This window comes from Halichondria panicea, chromosome 14, assembly GCF_963675165.1.
Source record: "Halichondria panicea chromosome 14, odHalPani1.1, whole genome shotgun sequence".
Classification (NCBI taxonomy): domain Eukaryota; kingdom Metazoa; phylum Porifera; class Demospongiae; order Suberitida; family Halichondriidae; genus Halichondria; species Halichondria panicea.
Genome location: NC_087390.1, coordinates 3,613,313 through 3,627,647, shown reverse-complemented (window position 1 = coordinate 3,627,647; position 14,335 = coordinate 3,613,313). Strand labels below are relative to the sequence as shown.

Genomic DNA, 14,335 nt, shown 5'->3' with positions numbered 1-14,335 from the left:
CGATTCAATATGTAAAATATTTATTGATTGTTATCCGGGTGCACACACTCTTATAGGCTATCAATCAACACTGCTGTTCATACTCTAATGGTATAATTATATATAATCTACGTCATCATCCCCTAACATAATTAATTTTAATGACCCAGTTCCATTAGATGGCCTGGCTAAAAATATACCTTGGTTGTTTTCAGTACACTTACTTAATTAGGGTTGCTCACGACATGTTCATTAGCCAACCTTTAATAGTTCCAATCATTGAACAGATAAAAATAACAACACCTGTTTGCAAAATGCCTTGATGCAGAATACATTACAATTTAGTCTCACGATACCAGACGGTTCTCATTAGCAATCTCTCTCTCACACACTATGAGACCAACTGGTGTCACGAGGGTAGGTATATATGGAGTGTAGAGCCGGAATATATTTGCCACGGCACCTGCACAAGCTCAGTGATTCATCAAGACTTACTGGCAATCGTGATCTCAAGCAACTTTCACCACTCTATACAAAACATATAATCATAATAATATAATTATACAGATTAGCTAATTCCGGCAAGTGTCGCTCAAGTGCATTAAAAGCACTTCCAGTGCGACATGCATGCAAGAATTATATATTCTGATTACATGTACCCTATAGGCTATAGTAAGGTACAATCCGTCTCAAAACTACAATCAAAAGCATCCACAATTTCAAGCAATGTACAATGTACACAATGAAAGTAAATGCTAGTTCTAAAAGTAACCAACAACAGTGCGACAAATATTAATAAGCGTTTACGTTCACGCATAATTATAGACAAAAGCAGTATCAAAGAGTATTACAATGGAAACTTGTTACCTGAGTCTGCTGTCTCTACTAGTATGTGCAGTTTGTCAAGGGGTGGCAGAAAAAAGGGACAAGCAAATTTGTGTTGTTACGGACAAAAACTCAACAAATCCATCGTGTCACACCTTGAGATACTACATGAGAAACAGCTCATTTTTCTTCACAAGTAACTCTACATTCCTATTTGAGCCAGGTGAACACTTAACCAATTTCAACTCTTCGCTAGTGATTCAGAATGTTTCAGGACTTGTGCTTAGAGGACAGAATGCTACTATACAGTGCAACAAATACCAAAACTACTTCAAGTTTAACAATGTTTCAGAGCTCTCTATTCATGGGCTAAAATTCTGTGAATGTGGTCAGAAATCCACAAACTGGACAATTGGCTATTCAACTCTCATGGTTTCAAACAGCACAAATTTGAACATATCTGAGGTAACTATTTCTAAATCAGAATATCAAGGAATACTGGTTAGTAATGTGCTTGGTTTGACTTCAATAGTAAATTCATGCATCGTAGAGAGCCGCACGAATCGGTACAAAAAGCTCGACAAATACCCAGCAAATGCCATATATTACAGTAATTGTGGCAACAACAACTCGTCATTGATTGTTTTAGATACTACACTCGAGCTAAACGAGAATTCTAAAACTGGCAAGCATGATAGGATAAATCATCAAGCAATTGACTATCCATTTGCAGCAGGTTTGACGGTAGTGATTAAGTGTTCGAATGTAGCTGTCATTTTGGACAATATAACTGCTGACGGGAACATTGGAGGGGATGGTGGTAATCTTGCCATTGTGTTTCACACATCCGAGTTATTCATATCGCATCACGTTGTAATAAATAACTCTCATATATCCAACGGTACAGGTATTGAAGGTGGTGGTCTCTTTGTGTCCATTGTTGAACCACAGGTTCAGCGAAATGAAACTCCGATTTTGGAAAACAATCATACCATTCTCTCAATCATAAACACAGAGTTTACAAACAATACTGCTTTGTATCTGGGTGGTGCAGTTGGGATACGTCAGAAAGGGTCCAATACGTCAATATTCACTGGTAACATTAGAATAGAGAATTGCAATTTTACAAGCAACTCTCTAAAAAAAGGAGGATACGGTGGTACAGCTATTAACTATTTGAACTTCATCGTCACTCAAGTTGATCAGCACATTAGTCCACAATTTAGGGCATTTGTAACTAACTGTACTTTTCGTTGGAATCACGTCCAAAAAAACTCGAGAATGTCAGCTGGAAGTTCAGTGATATTTGTGAAGACAAACCCATATTTTAGACTACAAGATGTTGTGATCGATTCTAATTTTGCATCAGCCATTCTTGGTTTGCAAAGCAACATTGTTTTAGGAGGAAATGTTACTCTAACCAATAACAGAGCTCAGAGCGGAGGGGGAATACTTCTTTGCCAGAATGCTGTCTTGTACTTGGAAGATGGCGTGAATGTACTGATTTCTGGCAACCATGCTCATTATGCTGGTGGGGGGATTGCAGTTGAATCTATCTGTTTGGAATCAAAACCTATATGTTTCTTTCAATTTGTTTCACCTGAGCCGAGACAATATACTGATATAAAGATTTATTTGCATGATAATCAAGCACATCATGCTGGAGACAATCTATACGGTGGATCTGTGGAATATTGCTATTTGATAGAAAGCTCAACTCACGGCCTCCTAGCTAATCACAGTTTGCCTGTGTTTCAAGAAATCTTCGAAATATACCCTGAAGGGGCTGGTTTGCCTTATGTGACCTCTCCACCTGATCATGTGTGCATTTGCATCGATAATGTTCCTGACTGTAACAGAACTGAATACATTTTCCCCGAGCCGGTTTACCCTGGTCAACCGTTCAATTTGACAGTCATTCTTGCTGGTCAGTTGGATGGATCTATTCCAGGTATTATTTCAGCAAACCTGGAGAATTTTAACCGAAAGAAAGTTTCCCTTCTAAGAGACTACCAAGTTCAAAAACTAAACAGCTCCAATTGCACCACAGTGAAGTATGAGATTTACTCGAGCGAAACTGAAACTAATGTTACCTTGAGACTTGTTGCAGCACAGCAAGGAGACATCAGTGTAACTGAATATTTACGTCAATATAGAGAGCTTAAGGTAAAGGTACTGATTTCGAAGTGCCCGAAAGGTTTTAACCTTTCAGAAGGAGAAAATGGCTTCACTTGTAGTTGCGAAAAATTGTTCACGCAAGCTAAAATACACTGCTATATAAAACACCAGACACTCGAGGTCCCTCGAAACACTTGGATAGGTTACTTCAATGATTCTAGTACATTTGTTCCCCAGGAAACATATGTAGTAGTCAATTACTGTCCACAAGAATTTTGTAAACAAAAAACCATGAATATTACCACAACACTAATTGACTTTGACCAGCGGGATCAATGCCAGGAAAACCGACAGGGAATTATGTGTGGAGAATGCTCAGAAAATTATAGTGTAAATTTAGGAGGAAGTCACTGTAAGCGATGCTCAAATCATTGGTTGTGGACAATTCTTCTCTATGGTCTAAGTGGCATTTTTCTTGTTTTCCTACTCATGCTAGTTGATGTCACAGTGGCAGACGGAACGATAAATGGGCTCATCTTTTACGCAAATATTATTCAAGCGAATTATGAAGATATATTTACCTCACAAGTTAGCAAGTATTCGTTTACAAAACCTTTGAAAGTGTTCGTTGGCTGGCTCAGTTTTGCAAATGGTGTGGAGAAATGCTTTTTCAATGGAATGACCGAGTATCACAAAGCCTGGATCCAGTTTGCTTTTCCAGCCTATATTTGGATAATACTGGGTGCTATTACACTATTAAGCAGACGATATGCCATTGCAGTGCGGATAATTGGAAAGAATACAGTGAAAGTGTTTGCTACTCTTATTTTGCTTTCATATTCTAATTTAATCCTTGCCATCATGGATGGAATTGATAGCACGCTTATTGATGCGTCTAACAATAAGCAGTACCAAGTCTGGTCGAAAAATGGCAATATCCAGTTCCTCCACGGAATACACATACCTCTGTTTGTGTTCTGTGTATGTCTATTAATTGTCTGTGTGCCATTCACGCTATCGCTTTTGTTCATACAGATTCTCGAACGATACTCTCATCTGCGAATATTTTGGTTTGTCCGTAAGTTGAAACCTCTGTTTGATGCTTATACAGGACCATATGTCGACAATGCCCGATTTTGGACTGGATTTTTACTGCTGATTCGAATAGGTATCTTTTTTGCAGCAAAACGCAGAGGAAAACTACACGATGACGCAAACTTGACCATTACCATAGCTCTACTATTTGTTGTCCTTTGTACATCATTCTTGCTTCGTAATGGTATCTACAAGAGAGGGATGGTTCAAATCCTTGAAGCATCATTATTACTCAACCTTTCCTTCGTCTTTATTGTATCTGAATACCTACATGTCCATCAGAAGAAAAAGGCTGTTATTATCCCAATTCTCATAGGAATCGCATTTGCAACTTTTTTTCTCGTTGTCATATATCACATATTGAAAAAGATTTATTCGATATCTTGTGTTCAGATATGTCTGGGCACACTAAAGGAAAGAGTGACAAGACAATGGCCATATGAACGTCTAATCGGGTCACAGAAAAACTCATCTGCCACAACCTTCACACCCACAATTAATGAATTTACTGAAGATCGTGAGCCGTTGCTAGCAAAAGCTAACAAGTAGTTTATTTACGTGTACACTGTATGTCTAACCCACTTTCAGTTTATATACCTCTTTTGCTTACGTTAATTATCCATCCATTTCCCATTTGACATTTATTTTTATTATCAGAACACAATCAGTTTCAGTTTTACATGAATTCACTGCCATAATATATAATAATTTATGGTCTTTAGATCTAGGTGTCAGAATGGCTTTAGGCTTCTTACAAAATTGGGCATTCACAAAATCAGCTATCACTGGGCAGATAATTATGACTCTAGATCTGATAATACTACACTGTCACTTCTTTCTGTCCTCAAAGCACTAACAATAATTATCATCCCCTATGGACTGTAACACTAACAGAGTCGCGATATTTGTATATTAACTTTGTCTAGATTTATCTTTATGTATACGCATACTGCATATTTTTTCAATTGCTGTTTTTCAGGGCTGCACTTTGTCGATATTGACTATAATTATTGATAGTCGTAACAGTAGTTATTATGGAAACACTCACGCTCATCTCATAATGTTTGTTTTTTACACATACGAACCATATAGGCTGCGTTATTCATTTTTCATGCAAGTTGAAACCATAAAACACTTTGTTGATAGCATCATAATTATGCATAATTTGTGTTTAACGGTTAACCAATGAAAACGTTGTTTTTTATACATACAAAACACACACGTACTTTGCCTGAAACATCGTAATATAATTTGTTGATGATACATGATTATGAACATATTCAGTTTCAAATTAACAAAGCTTTGTCATTATCTGTGAAGTTAGTTCTCTCGTAAATGGAGGCTACATGGAGATAAGGTGAAACGTATGCATTAGAAAGCTATAATTATAATTAAAACAACAATTTATTGTGCTACTGTATATACGTACAGCCCTTTGGTATTTATAACCCTGAATTGTGGCCGGGTCTCTATAAATAGCTTCTGAAGTCATACTAATTTTTAGTAGCAACAGTTTTGATAAGCAAAATAATATCTAACCACAAAAAGGTTGGTGGTGTTGGTGGGGCAGTGAGTGCATCGATCGAACCTACTGTAGTCCGTTTCCTAACGTTCATACTATCATGGGATTGTAAAGATTTACATTGTAAGTGGTCCATGCACATGTCTATAATTACACATACCTTAAAATCAGCAGTTGCTTGTAAGATACTCAAAAAAAGGGAAGTTTTCCCGTTTCCATCCAAGTTGGGTTTCTATAATTATGTATGTATAATTATATCGATCAAGACATGCACCCACGCACACATGCAGTCAAATCGTGGCTGTACACTGTATAGCGGGTACTTTTCAAGGGCTAATATTTTCCTGGATTTCAACCAAGCCACAACATTTTAAACCGTGAACATGCATGTTCAATACATAAAAAACTGGCTAAATATTAAAATTATGCGAAATATTGACCCTCAAAAATTACCTGTCATGTGATAAAAAAAATATATTTTTGTGACGTACAGTGATGCAAGTTAATGCTTTTAAATATTTTACGCAGAGGCTGCACTGTTGTAACGCTTGCTTACACATGTATGACAATGCAAAGGTATTCATAATTATTACGATAGTTTGTAGTATAGACTATAAACTTATTGGAAGAGTGTTTTGACAGATCATTGCACAATTAGCACATTGTACTTTTATAATTATATGTACCTGGCTGTGAGTATGCAGCGTGTCACAGAACAGGTCATCAATGTCCTCATCAGACAGCCTGAGGGCAGCCTGGGCTATTTGTCTGACACGAGCTGAGGGACCACTACCTAACATTGGTACATGCAGTTCAGATGCGGCCTCTTTCTGTTTTGAATACTTGGCTTCAAGTTCATCAGCCAGCATCTGGGAAGGAAGAGTGAGTGCTTCTTGGAACAGCTTTAAATGAATGTGCGTACAAATCATATTCTCCTACATACATACATGTACAACACTACAAAAGGAACTTGGAACGAAGCTACATTGACTTTTGTTTATAAGAACCATGTACATGTACAAATGTGTATAATTATTATTTGTACAAATTTTTTAACATAGATTTAAAAACACACTTACCTGGATAGCCAGCTTGAATTCATTAACAACTTCCTTGGTCGCTTGGAGTTCACACTTCACTGTCACCACCTTCTCCCTAGCAACGTCAAGATCACGTTGAGCAGAGCGAAGGCATTCATTGGCAGCTTTGAGCTTCCTCTCTCCTTGGTCTCTGCTAGTAACCATCTGCTGAATCTGTGAAGTGCATGAAGCCAGTTAACGAACGAATCATAATTATGCTATTCATCATTATTGCATGTATTCCAAGATGGATATACCCTTTTAGAAGCCTGGTCTCGATATCATTACAGCTCTGAATATATAGAGAAACCCAAGCCACAATAACAGTACAATACGTGTCTTACACTTCCATCCAGTTCCTCTTGACACCTCTCGAGCAATGATACCAGCTTGTCCTTGTCCAACGCTTGTTGGGAGAGTTGAGCTCGTAACAGCTGCATCTGTAAATCAACATTGTATGCCTTCATTAAATGTACTCTAGAAGCAAACTGTCCCTTCACAACGTACGCCATTAGTGTAGCAGTACATTGTACATGTAGAACTTTTTATGCAATGTCTGTATCGCATGAGGCGTTTATGTATATACATGTGTTAATGCCTAGCAAACCGTGGGTGATTATTATGGACGATTAATTAAGCCCCATTTACACGAGAAACCTATAATTATATTCGTATTCGTGTAAACGGGCCTGATCCAGACTCGACCCACATTAGGTTTCGTGTAAAAGGGGCTTTGAGTTACTTTCACCATTAGTATAAACACACCTTTTGCTTGTCTTGTGAAACCAGTTTGGTTACTTTGTCTAACTCTTGAGTAAGACTTCCCTATGTAACAAAAAGCAATTCATGTATGACTATTAAGATGTAATGCTAGAACGAGCAATACAGTCAATGCACCACAAACAACATGGCAATTATCCTCACTATTTTATCTTCTTTGGCAGTATTGCTGCTTTGAGCCAGTTTCAGTTTCCTCTGGTGGTCTTCAATTAGCTGCCTCTTTTGCCTCAAGTCTCTGTCTGTCTTCTCCTGACTGTGAGAGAGAGATGAGTAACTGCTGTAATGTATCCATGTACGTCACGTGTATCATGACAACTTCATCCATATTGCAAAAAATATGATATATGACTTCGTACATGTATGTCAATTGTCCCCATAGGGATTCATGTCAATTGAAGGGAAGCTGCATGGGCACATTATAACCTTAGTTCTACACATGTAAGACCAAAAGTCTATGTTTTAACCTACGTTTTCTTGGCCTGTGCAATGGCATAGTCCTTTGATTGAAGGGCTTGTTGTAGAAACTGTGAGGAGCTTCTCAACTCAGAATGCTTATCCTGCAGTTCCTAAGAAAAATATATGTACGTATTTGACATTCGCATATAAAGTAAAAGAATACGTGCACACTCCTGATGTATCTCAGTAGGCCAGGTTCTACAAAATTCATGTACTATGTGTACAGCTGTACATGTTGTACATGTATTTTCATCACACTCTTTAAGGTCACACACAAGTAGTAGTCCAATGAATTAAGCGTATAGCTAAGGGATTTATACTGTAAATAGAATTCTTAGGCTAACAAAAATAAGCCAAGCCCCACACCACACCTACATGCGTGTAGCAAAATTAATAGCAGAATACTCTAGACGGAGTGTTAAATTCTGTACCTTCTTTTCTTTTTCAAGGCTTTTTATGTGCCCCTCTACTTGCCCCATAGACATTGTGCTTGATGATTCCAGGAGCCTCACTTTATCTTCAAGCTTCTTAATACTCAGTTTCCCTTCATTTCTCTCACTTTCAGCAACCTATACATTGTAAAAGATTTACTTATCAATAATTATGATTGTAGAATCTCAATACGTATAATCATGCGTGCGCCATGATTCTTGTACATGTATTCTATGTTATGAAAATGACGTTTTCACAGGGAAATGAAATCAACACTAGACAATGGTGTTAAGAGTATGAACCTTAAGGGAGACCCTGTATCCTTGAATTTTCTGTCCCATCTCCCGGATCTCTTCTTTGCACCTCTCTCTCATACTGGTCTGTTCTCTCAGTGACTGAATTAGGGACGTCCTAGCCAGGCTCTCATCAGCCAGCTAGAATAATTACAGCAATTTTATAACGTTAATTTTGTATAGTATAGCCATGCATGCACATACAGCCGACAACAATCGAACAGTTGTACGAAAGTGATCGTATTTCAAGTTATTTGCATTTCAGCACTGGTTCAGTAGAATGTCAAATGGATGGTACTCAACAATTACAAAACTCAACATTTAAACAAAACACCAGTTCGTATTGAGTCAGACATTACAATTAATTTATGGAAATAGATTGTTGATTTCTTCATAATAATGCTCTGTACATACATTTACATACGAATACGTAGATAATACCTTATTCAGGACACTCTGCAGTCTTTGCTCTAGCCTCTTAACCTTGCTCTGCGCAGCACATTTGTGAGGACCCAGATCTCTTGTCTGAGTGGAGGAAGTCTGCACATCACGACACACACCCCTCCTCTCTTTTTGTGTCCTGCCACTGGCAGTTTGGTGAGGTGTAGTAACTGTCAACACGTATGGTGTTGTGCTATTTGTTGATCTCTCGGAGTCCTTCGCAATCCACTGAGGCTGCTTGTGCTGCTGTGGCAATGTGTCACCGTCTGAATGGGATCTTTGATGATGGGAACTTAGTTTCTTTTGGTGCATGGGTCTAGATCGAGTCGGTGAAGAAGTGTTTAACAGGGGCTTAGATTGAGAATGGGAGGGTTGTATAACTTTTGACTGTGGTGTGGGGAATGAAAGCTTAGTTTTTGAAGAAGGTTGGTATTTGGTAGGTGACTGATTGCAGTCAGTTGAGGGGGAGTGTAGAGCTGCTTCAGTCATAGTAGCTTTGCACAATCCTTTGATGTTCTTCCGTGAGAGCTCGTGTTGCATTTGTATAATGGTGGATTCTAAAGCAATCCTCTCCTGATAGAACACAGCACACTGCTTCTCCAGAACACTAGTGACAGGAGAAAAAGCAAAACTGATATAGAATACATGTACAGTGTACGTACATGAACAAGTAGCCCTTTCATTGCTGTATACAAGTGTAAGAGCAGTTGGCATTTATTAGGTGTACAATGAAGACAGCTATGTAGGCTATTATATGCACATGCACATGTACGTCGCATACATGTTTTTTGTTAAAAGCTGCTTCTTTTCTGTTTCCAGGCAATCCACACAGTGCTGTAGCTCATCAACCTATACAAGTATAAGTAGCAGCATTTCATACGCAATGATTATAAAAATGATGGTGGGTGCATAAAAATATGTATGCACCCACATGACCTGATGGTCTATGTACACAAAACAGTAATTATTAGCAAGCAGGTGATAAGCTGTATATACACTAGTACGTGTACATGTACGTACAATGTACTACATACGTACCTGTTGTTCTTGAAGAGTGAAACTCTCAACAGAGCCTTCAAGCATTGCAATTGCTGCAACCTTCCTCTCAAGATCTACATGTACATGTACAGTCAATCATAAAATTATTTATTTGCACATAAAACTATACATGTACGTAGCACATTCTTCAAATTCAAAAGCACACTATGTGATATAATTATTGTACGTACTGTACATGTATACTTATCACATCACCATCTTTCTCGTGTTGCAGACAGGCTCTCAACTCAAAGATGGTGGTCTGGTTCCGGGAGCATTTTGTCAGTAAAACGTCTCTCTCCTCCTCAAGCAGAACTCTTATATGCAGTGAAGTGAAAGTTACCCTCCTTATAAATAACAACTTTTCAAGTTACAATGGGAACTTTTAGTGAATGTTAGTATCAGAAGGAACATAATAATTATAATTATTACGATGTTTCAATATAATGTACATGTCTCTACAAAGGTGGCTACAACTTTAATCTTTAATCACAGCGGCTCCGCCAAAACTACATAATTATACCAAGGGCGTATGAAGAGAAGAGGGCATGCAACTCACAATGTATACTGTGTATGCGTCATATTATTGATGAGTCAGCAGGATATGCTACATGTATATTTAGCCATGATTTAGCCACCGCCCACTAGGGAATAAAGAGTATAAAGTGCACTGCAATACTATTTTTAGACATAAACCCCCGCCCATTTGTAATAGGATAGATTGTAGTTGCATGCCCTCTTCTCTTCATGCGCCCTTGATTATACATTGTACCATTTAATGACACAGTATGGCATTAAACTCTCAAACACTCACAGGTCATGTTCCATTTGCTGACAGAGCGACTTGTACTGTGTTAACTCATTCCATACTAGTCGACTGTCTTCATGCTTGAGAGCACTCTCAGAGTGTCTCCGTCTACGTTCAGTTCTACGCACATCTCTAGGACTGCTGGGGAGATATCAATAATTAAAGGTACAGATTGTTTGTTGAGTCAGGCCAGTTAATAAATGGCAGCCCAAAACTACATTAGTATATAATGCTTCGTACCATCAACACATTAATCGACAAAATTCACTAATTTTAGTCCCTCAAAAATTACCTTCCCACGATACATTTTTGCATACGTACATGTACAATGTACAATGTATGTGTAATGGTTCAGGTGTACATGTACACTTGATTTAAACTCACAGCTTATACGGACAGTAAATATATGTACACCTACATGTACATCTAACTCCTTCAAGGTGTAAATTTAGCGCATGAGCCTATAGATAGCCTTACAATATGTATTATAACATTGTCACGATGTACATGTATGTATAATACTTGCCTTTTGGTTTCATAGGTTTTAATCTGCTCCACAGCCAGGTTGTAGTTTGTCTTTAGCCACTTCATTCGCTCCAAACGTTTATCATGCGAGCAACGAAGGCACTGCAGCTCTTCCGCCTTTACATAGGGAGTGTGTGGGGGAGGGGGAGGAGTTGTCTTAATGAATCAACTTGTGAATCGGATAACATATTTGACACTGTGTAAAAAGTAGGAGCAAGGCAAATGCTATTTGGTAGATGTAAATATTTTCCCTTGGTGTGGCTCAAAGCACCGTACGTAGGCAGTTAATCCAACTCTGAAACACCAGAATTCTTCCATATACATGTACAGTGTCTGCTTACGTACAATGCATTGTCCATAATTAATGATCTAAACTCAAATGTAAGTACTAGCTAGCTAGCACTCACCTTTACTTTCAACTGAGACTTTGCCTCAAAGAGCTCAACCTCTGTTCTCTCAAGCATCACCACCACTTTGTCATCACACACCTCTGATTTCCTTTGGCTCTTCTCCTCCTCACGGTGAGTGCTCCTCAGTTTTTGAAGCTCCTTCTGGCTGCAGATGTACACAAGATTCTGTCCGACCAAAATTATACTCACAAAATGATTATTATGTCTGCATGTAGAGCATCGAATAGGGAGTCTAAAATTATACTGCACTCTCTGCAGTGTGTGCACATGTACATGTATAAGCACAAGCGACCCGAGGCCACCTCAATAATAATAATTATGAAGGACAGGATTGTTGCTCCACACTTGGAGGCTCTACCGTACAAGCCTGCTAATAACATAGAATACGTTAAGTTGTGTGTATATATCATACATGTAATGTACGTATGTAAAAACGTACTAGTACCTTAGTTTGAGCTTCTCCTTTTGCTCTCGATTAATATTATTTGTTTTAGAAAGTTCATTTTGCACATGCTTGTATCTGTTTTCATTCACAGACAACTGCACAATAATTATTAAAGCACTGCAAGCCAGTAACTCAAACTCACAGCAGAAGATAAAGTGGCCACCCTCTGCTCTGACTCAGCCAGCTCTGCCTCCACTGCTCTCACTCTCTTGGCCAGCATTGAGTCTTCTCCAGACAGTTTTTCCTCTGTGTTGTGCAAACAATCTGCTGCTGTATAAGGGTCAACTCTCAAAAGTTCAGTCACTCAGTAATCGATAATTATAACGAGCCGAAAAATATCACTATGAGCGGTTTCCTCACAGTAGTGTTGTACATGTACAATACAATAACTATTATAACGATGTACCGTCTTGTTCAGACTTCTCCAGAGTGGAACATTTCTTCCTCAGAGCGACATTTACTGCCATCATCTGTACACAACAATAATCATGGTAAAGGTGACATGTACATTAGTAAATTGTACAAAAACATGTACGTATCCCGTTCTACTGTAGTTGTGAATTATCAAGCACAACAAATCACATGACACGGAGTATCAACACCTCTCTATTGGACGCCAGTTGTTGTTGTACAGCTGCCTGCAGACTTTTAACTTCTTCTAGAGCTGAGACATACTTTGACTCAGCCGCTTGTAGTCTGTGGAATAATGGATGTAGCAAATACGATAATTATGTAGTTCGATGGCGTACTAAAAGTATGCAATGTACACATGTACTTACTGCGATGAGACATGAGTTTCCTTCTGAACACTGTCCTCTATACTCTGTTAGAACACCACAGACATCAGTACAGTACATGCATGTATATGTGTCAAGAAGCACCTTTCTCAGAGATGAAATTTCCTCATCCTTTCCTGACATTAACAGAACAATTTCTTTGCCTTCTTGTTCTCGCTTTAACTTTTCTCTGCAAAGAAAACAGTACGTACGTAGCTGCCAGCAAATTTAAGCTTGTCTTCATGGCATGCAGTACTATTTATACAACAACTGACAGAAAGAGATGTCTTTCACGTCCAACGAGGTTGAAATAAAGGTAAAAAAGTGTTGTAATTCATAAAACGTGCAGGCCAATTGGCCATTATAAATTTAAGAAGTCGCCCTTCAAATTTGGTTCGAGGGAGGTTGAAGTCCTTGTGTCGTGTATTTAGAGAGTTGAATCTAATTGAAGGTTGGTCGACGTTAATACTCTACTAGCCTCGATTCCAGGCTGCTTAATATTGTTTCAAATGGCCTAGAATCGAGGCTAGGTGGCTATATTTTAACCACTATTTACGATGGGACATAAAAAAAGTGGCAACGCAGTAGTCACTGCATTTAGAGATCAGAAAATTGTCTAGGGTACCTGTTGTTAAATACGGTGAGAGCTAGTATAATAATTATGCTTGTGAGTCATCTCATCAGGAATTACGTGCACGTACCTTGTGGTGACCATATCAACAGCTGCAGTCAGATCAGGAGACTCCTTTTGCAACTGTTTCCATAGCGACCACACGAATTCTTTGTCGGCCTGAATCAAGACAATTCAAATAAAGTGCATGCACGTATCGAATCAAAACGGTAGTACTGAGCAGTATCTTATATAAACTTCCAGAAGTTGGGTGAGAGACTAGACGTAAATGGATTCATTTTAAGATATCAACCGACAAAGCATGTCATGTTAAGCTTCGAATAGGTCATCTTCATCATGATTAGAGGGATTAGAGGGATATATAATGCTGACACACCCCCAATCAAACAACAGACATGCACACAACACTTTTGGTGAACCTTGCAGTGGGCCAACTCTTCACACAAGCGGTGGTGGTCTAATTTTAGTGCTTGCACATCTTCACAATCCATCCCAACCACTTGTACTGTACGGTTACGGGTATAGTACAGTCTGGTAATATAAGTGTACTCCTTGATCCTAGATTCACTGTTCACATCACTGCCATGCCATAGCTATAGATAGTGGAGGCCATGCCATCCTTGCCTTCTGCATCTATGAAGGGGCGTAGCGTTATTTTGAAGAAGGTGTGTTCTCCCTGCAC

At 38.6% G+C, this 14,335-nt stretch overlaps 2 protein-coding genes across 5 annotated transcripts; one reads left to right on the top strand and one right to left on the bottom strand.

Annotated features, from left to right (window-relative positions):
* Positions 1-225: 225 nt before the first annotated feature.
* LOC135348060 (uncharacterized) lies at positions 226-5,070 on the top strand. The gene has a single exon (XM_064546204.1). It carries the CDS (start codon positions 832-834, stop codon positions 4,564-4,566), a length of 3,735 nt encoding a protein of 1,244 aa, XP_064402274.1. The 5' UTR covers positions 226-831; the 3' UTR covers positions 4,567-5,070.
* A 125-nt stretch (positions 5,071-5,195) lies between these two features.
* Positions 5,196-14,209, bottom strand: LOC135348064 (centlein-like). Of its 4 annotated transcripts, XR_010398646.1 has the most exons (26): positions 14,073-14,209; positions 13,724-13,812; positions 13,128-13,212; positions 13,026-13,069; positions 12,849-12,942; positions 12,653-12,716; positions 12,389-12,516; positions 12,247-12,341; positions 11,799-11,946; positions 11,393-11,508; positions 10,873-11,007; positions 10,275-10,375; positions 10,059-10,132; positions 9,802-9,869; positions 9,021-9,627; positions 8,589-8,720; positions 8,286-8,423; positions 7,867-7,964; positions 7,543-7,651; positions 7,384-7,443; positions 6,963-7,058; positions 6,619-6,792; positions 6,226-6,408; positions 5,700-5,771; positions 5,557-5,634; positions 5,196-5,359 (listed from the first exon to the last, which is right to left on the bottom strand). XR_010398646.1 is itself a non-coding variant. In XM_064546207.1 (25 exons), exons 1-25 carry the CDS (start codon positions 14,142-14,144, stop codon positions 5,309-5,311), a joined length of 3,033 nt encoding a protein of 1,010 aa, XP_064402277.1. In that variant the 5' UTR covers positions 14,145-14,209; the 3' UTR covers positions 5,196-5,308. The 4 variants fall into 4 exon arrangements, 3 of the variants coding, with proteins under 3 accessions (XP_064402277.1, XP_064402278.1, XP_064402279.1); XM_064546207.1 differs by lacking the exon at positions 5,557-5,634; XM_064546208.1 differs by lacking the exon at positions 5,557-5,634 and having other exon boundaries at positions 10,873-11,004.
* Between the last annotated feature and the right edge of the window lie 126 nt (positions 14,210-14,335).